Here is a 25,418-nt window from a genome sequence, read left to right on the forward strand (position 1 = left end):
TAGCATGTTTTAGGTTAGATTTCTAGAGAGAGAAACTCTATCTTCTCTCTAGAATTTAGGATTTTAGATCTAGTTCTCTCTATAGATTTAGGTTTCAATTCTTGCTATGATTTAATTCTCTTTACTTTTTTATTTCTTTAGCATCATAATTCTTGTAGTTTTACTTGTTACTATCTATATTTTGTCACTTTCATGCTTTGAGCTCTTGTTGATTTTGATTGCATTTAATGCAATTTGGTGTTTTTACATTTATTATTGCTCAATTGAGTTGTTATTATTGTTTTCTTGCAAATGATAGTCATAGATTTTATTATTCATGCAATTTACCATGCTTTTCCTTTTATGCGTACCAAGTGTTTGATAAAATGCCTCTTTTAGTTTCAGCGTAGTTCTTCACACTTTTGGCTTGGGATTGAGGACTTAGGTGACCTTGAGTCATTGATGTCCAATATTGATTGCTGATTTAAGATTGTTAGTTGATTTTATTTCCGCTAACTCTAGTCTTTCACTAAGCTAATTAGTGAGTTGGCTAGGTGATGTGTGGGATTTGTGCCGGTTTAGAATTTCTCAAAACAAGAATCACTTCGTTGATAGCATAGTCTAAACCGACAATGAAATCCCAACATCAAAGTTTAAATATAAAGATAAGTCACAATCAACACAGAATAACCGGGAGTTTTAATTCCCGAGTTGTTCTCCCTATGAATTGCAATAAGTGCTCAATTATTGGCTATACGGAAAAGGGGTTTGATGGAAATTGGAAAGAAATTAAAATGCAAGAAATTAAACAAGCATTAAAGGAATTAAATGAAAAGCAATTAAAGTAAAAAAAAAGGAAATTAAATGGAAAAAGGGAACTCTTGGCAAGGATTGGGAAATTGAGGATTCCTATCCTAGTCATGGACTACAAACATGGTAATTGCAAAGAATTAATCCCAGTTAGTCTATCCTAACATCAAAGATAAGTCAAAAGGACATAATTGATCTCAATCCATAAGTCCTAGTCACCTCACTAATTAACTTAGTGAAAGACTAGCGTCTATGAAAACTAAACAAACTAACAATCCTAACACAATCTAGAATGCATATCCATAACTTAAGTTTACCTAATTACCCAATTTCTAACCAAGAGTATGAAAAACTATACAAAAACTAGAAGAGACATTTTATCAAACACCTAGCATGTATAAAAGGGGAAAATCATAAATTGCAATAAAAATAAAATCCATGCTACCAATTGCATGGCCATAATAATAGAAACTCAAACAATCATTAAAAAAGTACAAAACATTAAAATTGCATTAATAAAACCAAAATTGACAAGTGTTCATAAACTAAAAATGGAAAAATAGAGAAAAATGACAAAGAAAATTAAGAAGATCAAGACAAGAGAGCATGAAAACATAAATGAAACTACATTAAAACAAGAATTAAAATATGAAATAAAAAGAAAAATTAAACTAAGAACTCTAATTCTAGAGAGAAGAGGGAGCTTCTATCTCTAGAAAACTACCCTAAAACATGATAAAACCAAAACCTAATTGCTCCCCCCTTCATCCTTCTTCAATTTGGCTTGAAATAGCTTCAGAAGTGAGTTAGATTGGGTTTTTGAGGCCCAGAATTCACCCCCAGCGTATTGCAATTAATGAGCTCACATGACGCGTGACCCGACGAAATTCACCCTCACGCGTACGCGTCGCCATGAGCTCACAATTGTGCATACGCACGCGTCACTCTGTGTACGCACGGATACTGAAACTTTCAAACTCCATTTCTTCATGGTTTCTTCTCTTTTGCATGCTCTTTTCTCATGTTTTCAACCCATACTTGCCTTGGAAATCTGAAATCACTTAGCAAACTGGTACGGAATTTACAATTCACAAACTAACTGGCAAGTGCACCTGGTCATTCCAAGTAATACCTCAAGTGAGTGAGGGTCAATCCCACGAGAATTGATGGATCAAGTAACAACGGTCAAGTGATTTTCTTAGTCAGACAAAAAAAAAGTAGTATTTGGGTCTCAATTGCATTAACAGAAAATCAGAGAATCAGAAAGCAAACAGTAAATAAGTTGTGAAATATATGGAGAAACAGTTAAGGATTCAGAGATATCTATCTTCCGGATTGACTTTTCTTACCAACTATTTTAATCATGCAAGATTCCATTTATGGCAAACTATATGTTACTAAACCCTAATTCCTTAGATCTTTTTAGTCTCCTCTAACCTTCATCAACTGCCAATTCCTTGGTCACTTAATTCCAATTAGAGGGTGAAGTTCAATTCTAGTTATATGCCACAGAAACCCTAATTACCCAATTATAAGAGGATTATATGTCACGTATCCCGTTAAGTCCAAATAATTAGTGATTTAGGAGAATATGTTTTCAAGCTGTTGTTCAAGTAAAGAGCTTTCCAAAGTTATATAAGAACTCAATTAGAACAAAGATCATACTTCCGTTCAACCCAAATTTATAAGATAAAGAACGAAAACAATTCTTGAAATGTAAATCAGTACATGAATTAAAATAGAAAAATAATAGTATCAATCCATACAATAGACAGAGCTCCTAACCTTAACAATGGAGGTTTAGTTGCTCATGGTTCAGAGAGAAAACTAGGATTCTGTAAAACTGTAAATTGCAGAATGAGGTAGAAGAGAAGATATGGACCTGAAGGGCTGATTCTTTTTCCTTTTATATCTAATCCTAATTAATGTAAAATATATTTCTTAAAAACTAAATAATATCTTTTTCTAATTATAAAAGAAATAAAGTTTAATCAAAATTTACTAATTGATTCACGTAGGCCTTGTAGAACGAATTGGTGACCACCACTGCATTAAAGGTTGTCGCCAAACTTGGAGGGAGTCAGTTTCGGCGTGGACTTGGCAGAGAGTTCCTTGGGCTTTCCTTAAGTTGGTGCCAAACTTGGTTCCACCCAAGTTTGGCATGGAGTGGTGCGTAGCCTTTCTTTGGAGTCCTTGTGTTGGCACCGAACTTGAGTAAACTCACGTTTGGCGTGGAGATGGCAGCGTGTATTCTTCCTTGGGGCTTTTGAGTTGGCGCCAAACTTGAGCTTCCTCAAGTTTGGCGTGAAGTGCTCCGTACGAAATGAAAAAAAGGGTATACTATTATATAACATTGGAAATTTCTGGAAGTTAGCTTTCCAATGCCGCTGGAATCACGTCCATTGGACCTCTGTAGCTCAAGTTATTCCGGATTTAGTGCAAGGAGGTCAGGGTTAACAGCATAAGTCGCTTTCTACCTTTTCTGCTACAAAACTCTGTCAAATCCATCCGAATGCTACCTGAAATAAACAGAAATTGCAAACAACTCAAAGTAGCATTCATAGTGGCTAAAGGTAATTAAATCTTGTTTAAAGTCAAAAATTAGAATGCAAATTCACTAGAAAAAGATAGAGAAGATGCTCACGCATCACAACACCAAACTTGAATTGTTGCTTGTCTTCAAGCATCCAAAACTAATACATGATTAAGATGTGAATTTGCATGAGAAGTGAGAGTTCAATTAGGCTCATGTCTCTTCTTGAAGTGGGGTTAATTTATTGCAATACTAAATAGTTTTGGCATCTCACTCTCCTTTGAATCAGAGGAATGTCATTGTCATTCAGAATTAGAATCCGAATAATATTATGAATTCTATGATCTTTATACTTCAGTTTAATCGTTGAACACATCAGGTATCCTTCAATTCTCTTTTAATTGGTGCTTTGCAACTTGAGCCTAGCCGTGACTTTAAATGTTCTGTCTCAAGGGTTACTTGACACAAAAACACCACAAGCACTTAACTGGGGAACTCTCTTGAGGTTTTGATTTTTCTTTCAGCTACTCCCAGACAATGGTGCTCAAAGCCTTTGGCATACTCTGCTAAATATACATGATCTCGACTCTAAGTGTCCTGTCTCAAGGATTACTCAACACAAGAACACCACAAGCATATGACTAGGGAAACAACTCTTTGAGCTTTTAATCATGTCTGACCTCCCTCGTCATTGATGCTCAGAGCCTTGGACCTTGCTTTCTATTTTTTTCTTGCTATTTCTTTTTGCTTCAAGGATTAACTTTCACTATCTTCAGAAAATTCATAATAGTTCTTTAAACTCCTATTCCTTATACATCAACATTCCTTGATTCGAATTCAAACATGCACGGTTCATGTCATACATTCAGAATCACAGAGAACACCACCACATTTGATTAAATGTGACTACTTTTTGTTATAAACTCTCTTACTCATGCATTACATCTTTTTCTTCTTTTTTTCCTTTTTAATTCAAGCTCAATGAGCAATATATGAGACATTTTTCAGAATTAATAGTAAACAACAAAATAATAAAAAAAAAGCAGCAAATTAAACTAGAACCTAGGAATTGAAATAACAAATGATCATGTAATAACTAAGACAAAACAGCAGAAAATAGGAACATAACATAGTAAGAACGAGAGGGAATATAGAATGAAAGGAACTCAACTACCTCAGTTATCCTAGTGGCTGTCTTATTCTTCAGGCTGTGCTCCTCCATGAAGATGATTCGCCTCCCTTTGGTGCCATTAAAATAAACAGAAAAGCCACAAGTGAAGAGACAACACCAAACTTAAAATTTTGCTTGTCCTCAAGCAAAGCAAAACTCCAGGGTGTCAAAATGCCTTTTAATTGCTCTATTCCTGTTCTAATCACTCTGCATGACCAAAACACATGTAAAACATGAAAAATTATAAAAAAAATTGAGATAAAGTAATTTAAAACCAGAACTAAAATAACTATAATGCTAAAATCAAAATAACTATAAAATTAAACCAAAGTAACTGCAAAACCAAGGATACTAGTAGTTGGGTTACCTCCCAACAAGCGCTTCTTTAATGTCACTAGCTTGACACTTGATTGTTGAATTTTCTTCCTCTTCTTCCAGTTGGTTAAAAGAAATGTCTCCAATGGGAGGGAGGTGAAAATTAGTTCCCCTTGATATAAATTCTGCCTAACAAGCTTATTTTTATTATGGTTAGCTTGATTCACCTTACTTGTTGGGGTAGAGGTTGGATTATTTTTTGATGACCTTCTCTTTTTCATGGATATTTTCTTCTATTTCTTGGTCACAATCCTCTTTTTTGTGCTTTCCTTGATTGCCTTCACTTCTTTGATTTCAAAATTTGGGTGTTGTGTGATGGTTGGAGTGTACCCTTCATCAAGAACTTCTTGAACTGGTTGTTCAATAAACTCACCCTCTATGCCACTCTCTGCTTCATTGGAGTGTAGATTCCCATAATTGTTTTCATCTCTTACAACCTCCTTTGTTTGTGCATCTTCCTTCTTTGTTTGCATCTTCCTCCTTTGTTTTTGCATCTTCCTCTTCTTCCATGTGTAAGGGTGGAGAGTTCTCTAATTCACTGGAGTATGAACTCCTTTGATTGATTTTCTCACTTTCTTCTATAGGATCTTGCATTATATCTCTTGGGAAGGAATTTGCTTGTTCCTCTTTCTGGGGCTTGATAATCAATTGCACATATTTCTCTATATTTTTGACACTCATCCTTATATCATTTATGAATTCTTTCATGAAAAGCTCAAGAGATGATGGTTCTTGATATGAATAAGGAGATAGTGGCTCTTGATATGAATAAGAAGGAGATGATGGTTCTTGATAAAAGTAAAAAGAGGATGGTTCTTGGTATGAATAGGGAGATGGTGGCTCTTGATATGGGTAGAAAGATGATGGTTCTTGATATGGATAGAGTGGTGGTGGTTCTTGGTATGAATATAAGATGGTGCTTCTTGATAGTTGGAACATGCAGCACTGAAGTTTCTTTGGTTTTGACTTTGCCAACCAAAATTCAGATAGTTACTCCATCCACAATAATATGAATCACTGCTTGGGTGTGAGTAGTAACCCATGTGATCTCTCTCCATTATTTTTTCTTAGCACAAAACACCAAAGAGAATTAAACGCACCATGTGGTAAACAGACAAGCAAAGGAGAAAGAACATAAAGGAAAATAAAAATAATAAAAAGAAATAAAAATAAAAAAAATATAAAAGAAAACAAAAATAAAAGAAAAATAAAATAAAGAAAATAAACTAAATAATTTAGAAAATAAAATAACTAATAAGCAAAATGGAGTATAAAATTCAAATTCAATGAGTAAAATAACTAGGAAGAATAAAAACAACTAAGGGGACACCAAACTTAATTTCAGAAATTAAGAGAAAAAAAATTTAAATAACTTAAATTAAAATAATTTTTTTTTAAAAATTTAAAGAAATAAGTTAAATGAAATTAAAGCAAAAACGCCTAATCTAAGAGATCAGACAACCAGTAGTTGTCAATCACGGTCAATACCTCAGGTAATACCTCAAACTAACCGGCAAGTGCACCGGGTCGTTCCAAGTAATACTTCAGGTGAGTGAGGGTTGATCCCACGAGAATTGATGGATCAAGCAACAATGGTCAAGTGATTTGCTTAGTCAGACAAATAGAAAGTAGTGTTTGGGTCTCAATTGCATTAACAGTAAATCAGAGAATCAGAAAGCAAACAGTAAACAAGTTGTGAAATATATATATGGAAAAATAGTTAAGGCTTCAGAGTTATCTATCTTTCGGATTGACTTTTCTTACCAACTATTTTAATAATGCAAGATTCCATTCATGACAAACTATATGTGACTAAATCCTAATTTTTTAGACCTTTTTAGTCTCCTCTAATCTTCATCAACCGCCAATTTCTTGGTCACTTAATTCCAATTAGAGGGTGAAGTTCAATTCTAGTTACATGCCACAGAAACCCTAATTACCCAAATATAAGAGGATTATATGTCACGTATCCCGTTAAGTCCAGATAATTAGTGATTTAGGAGAATATATTTTCAGGCTGTTGTTCAAGTAAAGAGATTTTCCAAGTTATACAAGAACTCAATTAGAACCATACTTTTATTCCACCCAAATTCATAAGAAAAAGAGCAAAAACAATTCTTGAAATATAAATTAGTACATGAATTAAAATAGAAAAATTGTAGTATCAACCCATAAAATAGACAGAGCTCCTAACCTTAACAATGGAGGTTTAGTTGCTCATGGTTCAGAGAGAAAACTAGGATTCTGTAAAACTGTAAATTGCGGAATGAGGTACAAGAGAAGAGATGAGCCCGAAGGGCTGATTCTTTTCCCTTTTATATCTAATCCTAATTAATGTAAAATATATTTCCTAAAAACTAAATAATGTATTTTTCTAATTATAAACGAAATAAAGTTTAATCAAAGTTTACCAATTGATTCACGTAGGCCTTGTAGAACGAATTGGGGTCCACCATTGCGTTAAAGGTTGTCGCCAAACTTGGAGGGAGTCAGGTGCAGCGTGGAATAGGCAAAGAGTTCCTTGGGCTTTCCTTAAGTTGGTGCCAAACTTGGTTCCACCCAAGTTTGGCGTGGAGTGGTGCGTAGCCTTTCTTTGGAGTCCTTGTGTTGGCACCGAACATGAGTAAACTCAAGTTCGGCGTGGAGATGGCAGCGTGTGTTCTTCCTTGGGGCTTTTGAGTTGGCACCAAACTTGAGCTTCCTCAAGTTTGGCGTCAAGTGGTCCGTACGAAATGGAAGAAAAGGGTATACTATTATATGTCGTGGGAAAGCTCTGGAAGTTAGCTTTTTATTTCTGCTAGAATCACCTCAATTGGACCTCTGTAGCTCAAGTTATTCCTGTTTGAGTGCAAGGAGGTCAGGGTTGATAGCATCATTTGCTTTCTTCCTTTTCTGCTATAAAACTCTGTCAAATCCATCCGAATACTACCTGAAATAAACAAAAATTGCAACCAACTCAGAGTAGCATTCATAGTGGCTAAAGGTAATTAAATCTTGATTAAACTCAACAATTTGAATGCAAATTCACTAGGAAAAGATAGAGAAGATGCTCATGCGTCACAAACACATTAAGGCATCAAATGGAATTAAAGTGAATAAAATTTAGCAATTAAAAGGCCTAAAAAGTATGTTTTTACTTTCAAGCACAATTTAGGAAGAAATCATAAAACTATGCTATTTCAATAGATAAATACAAGAAAAGTAGATGAAATCCACCTAAATAGAGCAAATAAATACCATGAAATGTGGATTCATCACTAGGATTTATGGATTAAGATCCATTATCCCTATTTAGTTTTCCTCAATATATAGAGGTTGACTAAGTGGGATTAACTCTTTATAATTTCCATGTTTGTGGTCAATGACTAGGATTGGAAACCTTGACTCTCAACCCTTGCGAAGACCCTTTTTAGCATTTGAATTTCCTTTTCTTTATTGGTTAATTGTCATTTACTTTCTTGCTATTTAATTTTGTGTCAATTGCTATCTCACCCCAATTTCTCATAGCCAATAATACACACATCTCAATGCAATTCTTTTGAGAGATGACCCAGAACTTAAAACTCCCAAATTCTGTTGAGAAATTCTAGATCAACATTAATCTTTGAGTGATGAATCTATATTTGATGATAATTTTTGACTTGAAATGAGTGAATTTTATCGCATAAACTCGCACTTATTCATTCAAATAGCATGCTTTAGTGGATTCTCTCTTAATTATGCTTAATTGTTAAAAACATGCTTTTTGTGCTCTAAATTGTCAATAATTTAATTGCACATTTATTCCATTCGATGCCTTAATATGTTTGTTGTGTAATTTCAGGACTAATAGGCAAGTATGGTTTGAAGAAGTAGAAGAAAAGCATGTATTAAAGAATTCATGAAGAGATTAAGTTTTGGAAATCTGTGCATTTGTGTGGATGCATGCCTCATGTGTACGCATGACTTGCATTTCGTGCGCAGTTGTGCATACACAAGCCTCATGCGTACGCATGACTGCCAGCAAATGAGTTACTTAAGTAAACACGTGGATCATGATTTTAGGCTAATTTGGGCCCAATTCAACTCATTTCTGAGACATTTGAAGGCAATTCCAAGAGGGGATCAACCAGGTATTGATAGAATAGTTTTACATTATGTTTTAGGATCAAATTCTGGAGAGAGAAGCTCCCTCTTTTCTCTAGAATTTAGCTCTCTTAGTTTAATTTCTTCTTAATTTTAGGATTGAATCTTGTTTTAATTTAGTTTTATTTACTTTTTATTGTTCTAGTATCCTAGTTTATTTAATTTCTCTTATTAATTCCTTTATTTTGTCAATTTTAGTTCATGAACTCTCTTGTTAATTTCAATTTTCTTATAATGCAATTTTATGTTTTCATGTGTAAAACTCGCAAAATTAACAAATAATTATCTAATAAATTAATTATTGTATAAAGAAATTAGAAAATTATATTTTATTGTATAAAGAAGTAGAACTAATTAAAATATAAATGTTAACACTAATTTTAAAGATTTTGGCGTAAAATTGGGCCAACGAGCCAAATTAGTTGGACCGGGCCCAAACAAGGCCCAAGGCCCAACCTATTAAAACACCAAATGAGCCTTCTTTCTTTCATTCAGCCTTGGAGTACTGATAAACTCCAATTTTGTGGTTTATATTGTGTAGAATTTGGGGGGTTTTGTCATTATTTTCCACACTTATTCACATAAATTGCAAGGTTTTGTGTTCTCTTCCTAATTCTGCTTCATGATGGAAAACATGCTTCTTCTGCCTTAAAAATGCCATATTTTGATCCTCTTCTATTACCATTCGATGCCGTGATATGTTTGTTGAGTGATTTCAGAGTTTGTAGGGCAAGAATGACTTAAAAGAGAGAAAGGAAGCATGCAAAGGTGGAAGGAACATGAAAAATTGGGTTTTCAAGAATCGGCTGCACGCGCACGCGTAGCCCACGCGCACGCGTGCGTGCGAGGAACTGGGCATGGCGCGCGAAGAGTGACGCATACGCGTGGATTGGCGACTTCCCTACCGACGCGTATGCGTGGATCGCGAAATTCGGTGACACGCACGCGTACATGACGCGTACGCATGACGAGCAGCACGTGACCTCATTAAAGAAATTGTGCCTGGCGATTTCTGAGGCTCTGCAGGCCCAAATTCAAGCTGAATCTGCATGGAAAAGACCCAGGAACTCTAGGGGGAAAGGGGGGATCATTCATTACACACTTAGACACAATTTTGGCTAGTTTTTGTTCTTGTTCTTCTAGGGAGAGAAACCATTATTCCTCTCTAGATCTAGTTTGATTTGATCTTCCCTTGTTGAATTCTGAATTGGGTTTTGTTGATTTCCAGTTTTGATTACTTAATTTGAATTCTCTAGTATAATTTTGTTGAGATCTTGTGTTAGATTTATGTTTTCTAGTTATTTCCCATTTTCTATTCATCTTATGAACTTTGTGGATCTTGAATTGTTAATGAGACATTGATGTTTTCCATAATTAATAGTGTTATTTGAGTAGTTTTCCATTGATAATTGTTAGTGGGTACTTTTAATTTCTAATTTAATTACAATTTGACTATGTCTTTTATTAATGCATACCATGTGTTTGATGAAATGTTTCCTTTGATTATGGAGTAGTTTTCTTTACTCTTGGCCTAGGCTAAGGGAATTGAGTAAACTTGAGTCATTGGATCTAATTGATTTGGTGATTTGAGAACCTTTAGTGGCCAAGTTAATACCCATTAACACTAATCCACTATTAAGTCAATTGGTAGTTGGATTGGGACTTATGAGTTGAGATTGATCAAGCCACTTAACGTACCTCAAGCTTAGGAGTAAATATTACGTACTTAAAGCTCTTGGAGGTAGACTTAGTGAGTTTGGTTCCTCATAATTGTCAAGATATGGTTATTAGACAAGGATGGTGACCCCAATTCCTATGCCTAGCCAAGAGTTCCTTTTATTATTTATATTTGAAACCCAAAAATTTCAATTGCTTCATTCTAGTTATAGTTACTTGCTTAATTCTAGAGTAGAATTATCTTAGATTCTCTTTTGTTAGTTTCAAATTGCTCATACCTTGCCTTAGTTACTTAATTTAGTTTCTTGCACTTTAAGATTTCTTGCTTGTTAAGTCCAGTAGTTTAATTTCTTGATCATGACTCCCAACCCCGGAATTCTAACCAATGTTGATGCACATGTTTGCTGTAACGACCCAATTTCTGGTACGTCATGATCATACTAGAAACTGAGCGCTACCAACTTGTCTACCTAATTATTATCTATTATTTATTATATGAGCCTGATTCGTTGTTAAAAGCGTAGTTATTTTACGAGGTACTTTTTTTTTAAAACGTTTGGATTAACAAACAGTATCATTCATAATCCATTCACAACTGATAATATATAAAACAATTATAAACAACCACACATAAATACATCACAAGCAGTTGACAATATTCGGTGATCCAGCCTTTATTAGAGTATAGACTTTTAGTTAGAACACCCCTAGACATAGCTAGATAATAACTATATACATATATATACATACAACATCCCAGGTCCTGACCTGTTCAAGAAGTCCCTAAGCTGGCGCCCAGGCTAGCCTAGACTCTATACTCACCTAGTCCCTCTAAACTACTAAAGCGAGAGAAAGTATGTTTTAAGTCTTCAAAACTCAAGTCAGGTGGAACGTCAGCAAAAGATAGAACATCATCTGCTACTCCTCTGCACGATCAGACTTTTCCACAGGATGTCTCTCTGGTACCTCATGAAGTAGCCACACAATAGAAATCTCATACACAAGATTTAGGTTAAAGTGCACATACGAACGGGGTGCAGACATTGGCTGGTTTCATAGTATATACATATAATCAGAGAACGATATTCACCCTAGACTCAGAAGACTATCTAGAGCGGAATCCTCTTTGTGAACGGTCATCAGCGAACTACGGAAGTGTACCCAAGCTTCCATCTGAAGAGGGAAGGGAGAGAGAAGGGGTAAGAACTTGGGAGTTCTTAGTAGGGTCTGGGTTATTAGTTAAGTTCATTAATTCCGTGTTGTTTAGCAGACAAATAGCAGAATACAAGAAGCAGTAAATAGAAGATACATATAAATAGAGGAAATAGAGAAAATAGAAAACAGAACACAAATAGAAAAATACAAGAAAGTACAACACAGACACAGAGAATAGAATACAAACAAGGAAAGCATACATTCATACAACAATCATAACAGAGGAAAATGCACAACCAAGTATGATGCATGTCTAGCCCTAGTGTAGGTAATGAGCTCATCTGTCGGTTACATACCCGCTCTCGACGTTACCCAGCAACCTCTGTCTGGCTAAGGCTTTCCTGTTGGCAATATCCACTGCAAGCAACCTTTGTCTTGCTGGGTATCCACTGCAAGCAACCTTTGTCTTGCAAGGCAGCAATTATTAGCCGATATACGCCCAACAGACTCACTATAAGCAACCTCTGTCTTACAGGAGCAACAACACACTCACTGTAAGCAACCTCTGTCTTACAGGAGCACACTCATCTCGATACCTCTGTAAGCAACCTTTGTCTTACAGCAAAGCATTATAGCAAGGTATCCCAGGAAAGCGTTCTCAGTGGTCGTACCACCATCTATCTGACTGCCTCTCTGCAGCAGATTCTTACATAATCATTCTCATTATCATCATTCATTAACATTCTCATTATTCATCATCACTTTCACATTCTTATGCAATACCTCTTTCTTTCTCTGTTCAATCATGCTATACAAACTCTACAGCTTTTACTTTTACAACATCTTAATTCAAACCATTTCTCTTTATCACATTACTCTTTTATCTTTGTCTTTTTACTTTGCTCTGATTACTCTTTTCTCTGTATCCCTTTATTCTGCTCTGGTTACTCTGTTCTCTGTGTTTCTTTACTCTGCTCTGATTTCTCTATTTAACGTATGTATTTAAAGCTTATGTAAATTTCGGTATGAATAGTCAGTCTGTCCCAAGTATAGGTTCATTAAGTCTATACTGAAACAGTTTAACTTTTCATATAATACCTAACCCTATTCGCAATTCCAGGACTAACTATGTTGCCCTAGTTCGTTCACTAGTCTCTGTCTATTTTTCTGTCATTAAAACTTTACAGACTTTTTCTTCGATTTTTATCTTTTCTTCAACTTTTTATCTTTTATTTATATTTGCCTCACTAATATGTTTTTACCACTCCCTAAGTGTTTTATGAAAGTAATTATGAGATTCTGTGCTTAAAGTTGTCTTTCTAAAGCTTTTACAGAAAACTGCCTTTTCTACATTATTTTATTATTTTTATTAAAATATTATTTTTAATTAAATATTATTATTTAATATTTTATTATTTTTTTATTGTTTTTTCATTAAATTTTCGAAAATTAACTTACTTTTACTTTTAACCTTTAAAACTCACTTTTTACCACCCGTAACTTTTAATATTTCTACTTTTACCACCCTAACTTTCAGAAATTATCAAATAACCCTCAAACACCAAAATAATTACAACCTTGCCCTTTTTAAGATCTAAAAGGTGTTCTTCAATGTTCTTCACCACACTCAAAGTGTTCTTCGTGTTCTTCCTAAATTCTTCAGATTCCTTCTCTGTTTTTACCCGTTTTTCAGTCTTTTCAGCAACCGATTTTTACTATAATTCATAATAAATTAGCAGCCACTAAAACCCCATCATTTCTACATGATTTCAACACAAATTGAACATCAATTTAAGCTTAGGGTTTCGTTTTTCCAGCTGCCCAAGAACATGAACTTTAAAGCTTGAATTTCATCAAATTTCATCAAAATTTCACCAAATTTTCACCAAGAATCAATCATATATGCAACCAATTTTTAGCACAGCCAATTTATACAACATTCACACAACTCAAACACAAATAATCAAGATTAATTTCGTGACACCCTACCTGGTTTTGCTGCTCCTAATTCAATTAAACTTTCAGGTGGTCCTTTAGCACTTTTTCCTCCTAAATCACATCAAGAAAACACATATTTAACCATGTTTCCTTGAAACCGAATCAAAAGAGAGATGGTGCAGCCAACTCACCTTGATTCCAGCCTTGATAAGTCATATGATCATGTAGATAAAGAAGAGAGGATCATTTTGGTCGGATTGGAATTTTGATTTGAGTTTTAGTTCAGCAGAAATCAAGCTTTGAAGATTTGGAACTAAGAACTTTTCTCTCTTTTTCTCTCTACCTATTTTCGGCCACAAAGTGAAAATGAGCCAGCCTTGAGGGTTTTGGGGGTGTAGGGTGAGTTGTGATTGGTTGGCTTGGAGGTGGATTAAAATAATATTAAAATATCTTAGGTGTATAACTACTAAAACTAGATGTATCAGAACACTTGTAAAAACATCTCTAAAAATTATTTTCTGAGCTACCAGCATAAATGACACTAGTAACATATTTATTATGAGAATAAAACATGAATAATGAGGCCTTAGCATTGCTAAAGTCATCAGAGAATGCTGGTGCTAAGCTGCACCAGTAAATTGTGAACCCGGTTTTCTGTTTTTAACTAAAACTGATCAGGTAACCTTATAATATCACTCAAGAAGCTTCTAATACTAATATAATGAAAATATTATCCTCTTATCTCTCTTCTCTCATGAATCAAGTTCGGTTCGTCAAACTGAGACTATTTACAAAAAAACAGAATCAAAACTCTTAACCGATACGGTTCAAAAACTGGGTTTTTCGTGACTACGTTATCGAGCGTGCCTCAAAAAAGGTTCTATCTTAAAGATGACATAATGAAAATGAGGATAGAGATACTTGATGATATATCACAGGTTCTCCCCTTACTGATCTTCCGGAGGATTTTTTGCCTTCGGAAAAGATCTCGTATACTCGAAAATCAAGGTTGTTACATTTGCCCATTCCTTGTGAGACGACCCGAGGTTTGAATACTTCTGTTTACTTTTATTGGGGTTGAACTTTGTGACAACCAAATCTTTAAAATTTGATCGAGAGTTATTAGTTGGTTTGGAACTATGCTTACAACGAAGTTTTATTTCTATTAGGAAAAATTCTAGACCGACAATAATTCTTGTGTCAAATTTTTGGCGCCGTTGCCAGGGATTAGTTTCAACGTACGCCTTGACATTGGTTATGTGAATATGTGAATAGTGTAGATAGTTTACTCGCTTTCAATACTTAGTTTGTAGTTTAGCTTTCTTTTATACATGTGCTTTGACTCCCAAGTTTGATGACTCGGTCACAACCGAACTCTAGCTTAGCCGAGCTTGACCTTGAGATTGAAAGAACTTTGTTACACACTCGGCAAGCTAGACGGCAGTTGAACTATACGGCTAGTATTTCGTCCTCTCTTGAGGAGCACACCGAATCACTAGACAGAACCAAAAAGTGAGTTGGAGTCTGCTACTTCCTATTCTTCTGTTGGCACCACTAATACATCTTTGCATCCCACAGGTAAACAAAACTTGGCAGAGCCACGCCGAATCACCTTGCATGAACAAGGGTCTCCGGATATCATACTTCAACCTTTGCAAGCAAGATATCCCAATCTCGACCCAAACTTTGAGTTAAAGAATAGCTTGATAAATCTACTCCCCAAGTATCATGGGCTTCCGGGTTAAGACCTTATCCGACATCTAAGAGATTTCCAAGTTGCTTGTTCTTCCGCTCGAAGGCATGGGGCCGACAAAGTTGCCATTATGGTTTTTGCCTTCCCCTTCTCTCTTGAGGGACAAGAAAAAACATGGTTCTATTACCAACCAAATGAGATTGTACCAATTGGGATTTCTTAGGAAAAGAGTTTCTAGACAAGTTCTTTCCGCCGAAGAAGACCGTTTACATTCGGAAAGAAATCTCAGGTATAATGCAAAAGGATCAAGAAAGCTTGTATGAGTATTGGACTAATTCAAGAGGCTATTGGAATCTTGTCCACACCATGGATTGGACACTCATTTGCTTATCAGTTACTTTACCGAAGGTCTTTACGCAGAAGATAGAAGATTGGTCACCGCCGCTAGTGGTGGTTCGCTTTCCAAAAACAAGACGGAGGGAGAAGCTTAGAGCTTGATAAATAATGTTGCCGAGGCTACACAACATGTAAGAGTAAGGAGCAATCCCCTCAAGGGTGTAGTGGAAGCATCACCTTCCGAAACATGCTTAACCAAGGTGCTTGGGGATATGACCACTATCCTTACGAATATGCATAAAGAACAAAAGGCATTCTATTCCATCCAAGCCGTCCAAGCTCCACCCCAAGTTGCCCAACTTGAAGGTCCTCCTAGAATTTGTGGTTTGTACTCTAGCATCACACATTGCACCGATCAATGCCACCAAATTCAAGAGGAGTATGCCCTTACCGTAGCCAATGTGAATTATAACAATCGTCCACCCTACCCCTCTCAAGGCCAAAAAAACTACTCTCATGGCAATAACTCCAATCAAGGGTGGAAGGACAATGCACAAGGGAGCAATCAAAATCAAAGATGGAATAACTCTTCTTCTCACTACAACAACAACCACCAATCCTCATCCCACTAACTCAACAACAACCATTAAGCCAACCAAAATCACCATAACCAAGCATGCCACAAAACCAAAATAACTATACCAAGTACCAAGCACCACATCAAAGACAACAATCCAACCAATCCTCCTCCTCTTCCACCAACCAAGTTGATGAAGTTAGAGCTACTATGGAAAAACAGGAAGAGAATAACAAGGCTCAATTTGATACCTTGAGTGCACAATATGGTAGCATGAGTGCTCAATTGGCCAATCTCACCGATATGATTTCAAAGTTGGTCCTATCCTCCTGTAACAACACCAACCAACCCTCAAGTTCTTCTAACTTTCCATCCCAACCCCTTCCAAACCCAAAGGGCGACCTCAATGCCATTACTCTACGGTCGGGAACTACATTAGAGGAGATACCTCCTAGGGTCATGGAAGACATTCATGAGGAAGAAGTGGTTGTTGAAGCTCTACATGAAGAAGAAGAGGTAGACACAAGGCATGAGGAAGAAGAAGTGAGCCATAAGGAACCCAAGAGGAAGGTTATAGTAGATGAGTCCATTCCTATCCCATTCCCTTCCATGGTGAATAAGGCCAAGAAGACTCCAGAGTTTGATTTAAACATGCTTCAAGTATTCAAGAAGGTTGAGGTAACCATCCCACTTCTCGATGCTATTCAACAAATTCTGAAGTATGCAAAATTTTTAAAAGGCCTGTGCACACACAAGGATAGGATAGGTGAGTTGGAGACATTGTCATTGGGTAGTTCCATTTCTTCATTGATGAAGCCTATTCCGAAAAAGTGTGGTGACCCTGGACCATGTTTGGTGTATTGTCGTATTGGTGGAGTTGCTTTTCATGACTGTATGTGTGATCTAGGGGCTTGCGTGAGCATCATGCCACTTTCTATCTTTGCGCGGTTGAATTTAGCTCCATTAAAGAGGTCGGCGGCCAAATTTGCCTTAGCCGACAAGAGTGTAATCACTGTAATGGGAATAGCGGAAGATGTACTTGTGGCAATCAAGGACTTGGTATTTCCAGTTGATTTTTACATCCTTGAGATGCCCCCAATAGAGAATAGAAGTTCTTCATCTATTTTGCTTTGTAGACCCTTCCTGAAGACCTCTAAATTCAAATTGGATGCCTTTACTGGCACATACTCCTTTGAGGTGGGAGACAAGACTATCAAATTTAATTTAGAAGAAGCCATGAGACACCCACCCGAAGATAATTTCATTCTCCGATGTGATGTAATTGACGAGGTAGTCGTGGAGGTATGAAGAGAGGATCACAACAAGTTGTGCTACCCTATTATTGAAGAGACGAATGACCAAGAGGGTGAACAAGAGAAAATTGTTGAGAATGAGCTCCAGGAGCTTGATGAAAAAGAACCTCAACTTGGGGTAAAAAGTGAATTGAAGCCTCTTTCATCTCATTTGAAGTATGCATTCCTAAAGGGCAACCAAAGGTTTCCAGTCATTATTGCTAGTGAGCTCTCTAGTCAAGAAGAAGAGAAGCTCCTAGAAGTCCTAAGGGAGCACAAGAAAGCAATAGGTTGGAGCTTGGCCGACATTGTGGGGATTGACCCCCGCACATCTATGCATCATATTTTTCTCCAAGAGGGAGCTCGAACGGTGAGACAACCCCAAAGAAGGATCAACCCGACTATCCTAGATGTGGTGAAAAAGGACGTCACAAGGCTACTTGATGCGGGTATTATATATCCGATTTCTGACAGTGAATGGGTGAGCCTGGTCGAAGTCGTCCCAAAGAAATCAGGAATCACTGTGGTTAAGAAGGATGATGGTGAAGTGGTCACCACAAGAGCGCAAAATGCTTGGCGGGTGTGCATCAATTACAAAAGGTTGAATGTCGCAATAAGGAAGGACCACTATCCTTTGCCCTTCATTGACCAGATGTTGGACCGACTGACAGGTAAATTCCATTATTGCTTTCTTGATGGATTCACTGGCTACTTCCAGATACATATTACTCCTGAGGATCAGGAGAAGACCACCTTCACTTGTCCCTTTGGCACCTTTGCCTATAAAAGGATGCCATTTGGGCTATGCAATGCACCCGCCACTTTTCAGCGGTGCATGACGAGTGTCTTTTCCGATCTTATGGAGACTTGTTTGGAAGTCTTTATGGATGATTTTAGCGTATATGGTACCTCTTTTGATAGTTTCTAGGAGAACTTGGCCAAGGTCTTGGAAAGATGTGTCAACACTAACCTTGTTCTCAATTTCGAGAAATGTCACTTCATGGTGAGACAAGGTATAGTGCTAGGACACATAGTTTCTGACAAGGGCATTTCTGTGGACCTGGCCAAGGTTGATGTTATCACCAGTTTACCTCACCCCTCTTTTGTGAGGGAGGTCCATTCCTTTTTGAGGCATGTAGGATTCTACAGTTGCTTTATCAAGAATTTTAGCAAGATTGCATTGCCATTGTCGTGCCTACTCCAAAAGGACGTGGACTTTGAGTTTGATAGTGCTCGTGCGGATGCGTTTGAAGAGTTGAGGAGAGCTCTTACCACGGCACCAATTGTGAGGGGCCCTAACAAGATGCAGCCATTCGAGATAATGTGTGACGCGTCAAATCATGCCGTAGGTGCCACGCTTGCACAACGTGATGGTAAACTCCCTTATATCATTGCATATTCCTGAAAAACATTGGATGCGGCACAATCCAACTATACCACTACGGAAAAAGAACTCCTAGCTATTGTTCATGCCTTAGATAAATTCAGATCTTTTTTGCTAGGGTCCAAAATAGTGGTATATACGGATCATGCAGCTTTAAAGTATTTGTTGACAAAGAATGAGTCGAAACCTAGGCTCATACGTTGGATCTTGCTCTTGCAAGAATTTGATATTGAGATTAGGGATTGAAGTGGGTCTCAAAATTTGGTTGCGGATCATTTAAGCCACGTTGAAAATCTTAAATATGACCCATTTTCGATTGATGACTCATTCCCTTTGGATAGTTTGCATGCTGTTTCGGATAGCTTTCCTTGGTTTGCACCTTTGGCGAACTACTTGGTTGCTAAGATCTTCCCTCCCAACTTTTCTAAACATCAAAGGGACAAGTTGAGGAGTGATTCCAAATATTACATTTGGGATGACCCTCACTTGTGGAAGAGGGGAGTAAACCAAGTAATTCGAAGATGTGTCCCGAAATCCGAAATCCAACCCATTCTCGAAGCTTGCCATTCATCCGAGTGTGGCGGCCACTTTGGCCCATAACGAACGGCTAAAAAGGTTTTAGATTGTGGATTCTGGTGGCCAACCTTATTCAAGGATGCTAACCAATTTTGTGTGTCGTGTCACCAATATCAGAAGTCGGGAAATGCATCCCAAAAGGATGAAATGCCTCAACAACCTATGTTGTTCTGTAAAATCTTTAATGTATGGGGCATAGACTTTATGGGGCCATTTCCCAACTCAAGTGGGTATCTATATATTCTGTTGGCGGTTGACTACGTATCAAAGTGGGTGGAAGCGATACCTACCCGCCTTGATGACGCTAATGCCGTGATTTATTTAATTAGAAATAATATTGTATGCCGCTATGGGTCGCCACAAGCAATCATGAGCGACCAAGGTTACCACTTTTGTAATAGGAAGGTAGAAGCACTGCTCAAGTGCTATGGTATATTACATAAGGTTTCAACTGCCTATCACCCCTAAATGAATGGGCAAGCGGAGGTGTCCAACCGAGAGATTAAGCGAATTTTGGAGAAGGTGGTGAATCCACAGAGGAAAGACTGGAGCTCTCAGTTGGGAGATGCACTATGGGCGTATAGGACGGCCTACAAGACCCCGTTAGGGATGATTCCCTTCTGGATCGTCTATGGCAAGGCATGCCACCTTCCAGTGGAAATTGAGCACAAGGCCTATTGGACGGTGAAGCAATGTAACATGGACATCACCAAGGCAGGTATAGCCAGAAAATTGCAACTAGAGGTGCTTGAGTGTCTTAGGATGGAGGCATATGAGAATGCGCAAATTTACAAGGAAAAGACTAAGGCATTTCATGATCACCATATCCGAAAAATGGATTTCCAAGAAGGTGACGAAGTTCTCCTCTACAACTCAAGGCTCAGATTCATGCTGGGAAAGCTCCGTTCAAAATGGGAAGGACCCTTTAAGGTGAAGGAGGTAAAGCCCTATGGAGTGGTGGAATTAATTGACCCTCAAAGTGAGACAACTTTCAAGGTGAATGGACATAGATTGAAGAGGTACCATGGCTACAAATCACCAAGGGAAGTGGAGGTGCTCCTGCTTGAGGATGCACCAAAAAGAGAGGAAGCTTAAGCACATGACCATCCAACTTAAGGACATTAAAGAAAAGTGCTTGGTGGGAGACACCCCACCATGGTAAGATCTTTCTTGTGTATACTTTCTTGCTTCTAGCTTTAGATTCTTGTGAATTTTGTGATTTCTTGGTGTTGTTGAGTTGCTTATGTATGCTAGCTTTTGTTGGTTTTGTTGAATTGTTATGATATTCATGTAGATTTCGTTAATCTTGGTATGGATAAATTGACAAGGTTAGAGAAAATGCTTTATTTTGAGTAGTGCATGAATTTGTGAGTGTTTTCTTGACTATCTAGCTTGAATACCTGCCAGGAATGTGTTAAAAAGACCTTTCTCTTTGATGAAAAAAAAGGGGGATGCACGCTTAAGCGTGTAGGACGCGTGCGCGTCGCTTGCGTTTTTGCAACTCTGGGCACATTTTCCTGAGAGTTGCGCGAGCATTGCGCAAGCATTGCGTGAAATGCGCGAATGACTACCCACGCGTATACATGAGGCACGCCCACACGTCACCTACTCCCTTGCTTGTCCACGCATGTGCGCACATGACGCGTACGCGTTGGTCGCTATGTGTGGCACTCTGGGTACATTTTCCCGAGAGTTGCGCGAGCATTGCGTAAGCATTGTGCAAAACGCGTAACTCCTATTGACGCGTATGCGTGAGGCACGCCCACGTGACGTCTTACCTTCTTGCCCACCCAGCATGCGCGCACATGATGCGTACGCATCGGCCGCCTTACACGCCTTCCTTAGTACATGCCACCCGAGACTTGCGCGAGCATTGTGCAAGCACTACGCGAAGCACGCAGATGTCTCCACGCGTGCACGCGCTTTAACGGGTACGAATCCCTTACCTATCTACCATCCCACGTATATACGTGAGTGGTGCTCACGCGCCCCTCTTCTTTCCTGTCCCTCCACGCGTACGCGTGGTGTGCGCGTGCGCGTCGATTGCCCGATGTGCCATGTATACAACGCGCCCTATTTCACCCTCCTTCTTTAATTTCCTTCCTCCATTACTTCTTCCTTTCTTCTTCCCTTCCTCTTCACCACTTTTCTCCCACTAGCACCGGCGATTTCACCTACAATCTCCATGGGATCGACCCTTACTCACGTAAGGTTTATTACTTGGACGACCCAGTGCACTTGCTGGTTAGTTGCGCGAAGTTGTGAAGTTATGTTTGGACCATGGTATTGTGCACCAAGTTTTGGCACCATTGCCAGGGGGAGAACAAACAACAAATTTTACATCTGAATAACAATTCCGCCACACCAGTTAGATGAAGAACAAAGTTTTAGAAAGCAAGGATGGAAAGAAGAATAGAGTGATTAACCCAATAAACACTGAGTGACTAGAGAGTAAACACAAAATCCAGTGAGGGTTCAATAGCTCATCACCATATATCTCTGCTTAATTGTTAATTGTCTTGCAAGTTTGTGAAATACTTTTACCCATCTCAATTGTAAAAGTGCTTTAACATTATCTAGGGTTTGGCTATGCATATATGATTCCTTAAGGATATGAATTAATTTAACTACATGTAAGCTTTATATACAAGTGAATAATAACTAGAATTGCATGACTCATTTAGGTAGCTTGCATTTAGAATAGAATGCATTGCATGAGATTCCACAATTCTAACTTTACCCTTTCTCTTGGATTTAGCATAAGGACATGCTATTGTTTAAGTGTGGGGAGGTTGATAAACCCATATTTTATGATGTATTTTGTGCTCAATTTAAGTGATTTATTCAATCCTTCACTCACTTATTCATGTAAATTGAATGGTTTTACTTTCCCTTCCTTATTATGTGATATATGTGAAAAACATGTTTCTTAAGCTTTAAAAATATTAATTTTAATTACCCTTCATTACCATTCGAAGCCGTGATTTGTGTGTTAAGTATTTTCAGATCTCCTAAGGCAGGAATGGCTTAGAGGACAGAAAGAAAACATACAAAAATGGAAGGAAAGCACGAAAATGGAGTTTTGAAGAAAAGGGTAGCGACGCGAACGAATGCACGACGCGTTAGGCGGATTCAACTGATTTTATGAATTGATAAGTAAAAGATAAATAAAATATAAAATAGGATAGTGGTACTTATGTAAATCATTGGTGAGAATTTCAGATAAGCGTATAGAGATGCTTTCATTCCTCTGAACCTCTGCTTTCCTACTGTCTGCATCCAATCCTTCCTACTCCTTTCCGTGGTAAGTTGTATGTTAGGCATCACCGTTGTCAATGGCCACCTGTCCTCTCAGTGAAAATGGTCCAATGCGCTGTCACTGCATGGCTAATCATCTGTCGGTTCTCGATCACACTGGAATAGGATCCATTGATCTTTTGCGTCTGTCACTACGCCCAGCACTCGCGAGTTTGAAGCTCGTCACAGTCATTCAATCCCTGAATCCTACTCGGAATACCACAGACAAGGTTTAGACTTTCCGCATTCTTAAGAATGGCCGTCCATGGTTTCTAACTTATACCACGAAGACACTAATAACTCGGACTCGGTCCCCTGTATTAGATATCCAAGAGATATCCATTCAATCTAAGGTAGAACGGAAGTGGTTGTCAGGCACGCGTCCATAAGTTGAGAATGATGATGACTGTCACGATCATCACATCCATCATATTGAAGTGCGAATGAATATCTTAGAAGCGGAATAAGTTGAATTGAATAGAAAAATAGTAGTACTTTGCATTAATCTTTGAGGAACAGCAGAGCTCCACACCTTAATCTATGGTGTGTAGAAACTTTACCATTGAAAATACATAAGTGATGAAGGTCCAAGCATGGCCGAGAGGCCAGCCCCCAAACGTGATCTAAAGATGAAACTAAAGATGATCCAAAGATGATTCGAAGATCATCAAAAGATGTAAATACAATAGTAAAAGGTCCTATTTATACTAGACTAGCTACTAGGGTTTACAGAAGTAAGAAATTGATGCAGAAATCTACTTCCGGGGCCCACTTGGTGTGTGCATGGGCTGAGCTTGAAGTTTGCACGTGTAGAGGCTTCTTTTGGAGTTGAACGCCAAGTTGGAATGTGTTTTTGGTGTTCAACTCTGGTTCATGACGTGTTTCTGGCGTTTGACTTCAAAATGCAGCATGGAACTGGCGTTCAACGCCAGTTTGCGTCGTCTAAACTCAGGCAAAGTATGAACTATTATATATTGCTGGAAAGCCCTGGATGTCTACTTTCCAATGCGATTCAGAGCGCACCATTTGGAGTTCTGTAGCTCCAAAAAATCCACTTTGAGTGCAGGGAGGTCAGAATCCAACAGCATCTGCAGTCCTTCTTCAACCTCTGAATCTGATTTTTGCTCAAGTCCCTCAATTTCAGCCAGAAAATACCTGAAATCACAGAAAAACACACAAACTCATAGTAAAGTCCAAAAGGGTGATTTTTATTTAAAAACTAATAAAAATATACTAAAAACTAACTAAATTATACTGAAAACTATGTAAAAACAATGCCAAAAAGCGTATAAATTATCCGCTGATCACAACATCAAACTTAAATTGTTGCTTGTCCCCAAGCAACTGAAAATCAAATAGGATAAAAAGAAGAGAATATACTATAAATTCCAAAACATCAATGAAACTTAGCTCTAATCAGATGAGCGGGAATTGTAGCTTTTTGCCTCTTGAATAGTTTTGGCATCTCACTTTATCCATTGAAGTTCAGAATGATTGGCATCTATAGGAACTCAGAGTTCAGATAGTGTTATTGATTCTCCTAGTTAAGTATGTTGATTCTTGAACACAGCTACTTTTATGAGTCTTTGTCGTGGCCCTAAGCACTTTGTTTTCCAGTATTACCACCGGATACATAAATGCCACAGACACATAACTGGGTGAACCTTTTCAGATTGTGACTCAGCTTTGCTAAAGTCCCCAATTAGAAGTGCCCAGGGTTCTTTAGCACACTCTTCTTTTTGCTTTGGACCTTGACTTTAACCGCTAAATCTCAAGTTTTCACTTGACACCTTCACGCCACAAACACATGGTTAGGGACAGCTTGGTTTAGCCGCTTAGGCCAGGATTCATTCCTTTAGGCCCTCCTATCCACTGATGCTCAAAGCCTTGGATCCTTTTTATTACCCTTGCCTTTTGGTTTTAAGGGCTATTGGCTTTTTCTGCTTGCTTTTTCTCTCTTCTTTTTTTTTTCGCTATTTTTTTCTTTTCTGCAAGCTTTGTATTCACTGCTTTTTCTTGCTTCAAGAATCATTTTTATGATTTTTCAAATTATCAAATAACATGTCTCCTTGTCATCATTCTTTCAAGAGCCAACATATTTAACATTCTTAAACATCAAACTCAAAAGACATATGCACTGTTCAAGCATTCATTCAGAAAACAAAAAGTATTGTCACCACATCAAAATAATTAAACTAGTTTCAAGGATGAATTTGAAACCATGTACTTCTTGTTCTTTTGTAATTAAAACATTTTTCATTCAAGAGAGGTGATGGATTAATATTCATAACTTTAAGGCGTAGACACTTAAATACTAATGATCATGTAATAAGACACAAACATAGATAAACATTTAACATAAAAAACGAAAAACAGAAAATTTAACAACAAGGAATGAATCCACCTTAGTGATGGTGGCGTTTTCTTCTTGAAGAACCAATGATGTCCTTGAGCTCTTCTATGTCTCTTCCTTGTCTTTGTTGCTCCTCCCTCATTGCTC

General features: G+C 37.7%; 1 protein-coding gene across 1 annotated transcript; it reads left to right on the top strand.

The window, feature by feature from the left end:
- Positions 1-17,386: 17,386 nt before the first annotated feature.
- Positions 17,387-19,066, top strand: LOC148553530 (uncharacterized). Its single transcript, XM_088494835.1, has 3 exons — positions 17,387-17,671; positions 17,855-18,241; positions 18,590-19,066. The coding sequence occupies exons 1-3, from the start codon at positions 17,387-17,389 to the stop codon at positions 19,064-19,066; spliced, it is 1,149 nt and encodes a 382-aa protein (XP_088350961.1).
- The last annotated feature ends 6,352 nt before the right edge of the window (positions 19,067-25,418 follow it).

The sequence above is a fragment of the Arachis ipaensis genome, chromosome B7, assembly GCF_059453495.1.
Source record: "Arachis ipaensis isolate K30076 ecotype BB chromosome B7, ASM5945349v1, whole genome shotgun sequence".
Lineage (NCBI taxonomy): Eukaryota > Viridiplantae > Streptophyta > Magnoliopsida > Fabales > Fabaceae > Arachis > Arachis ipaensis.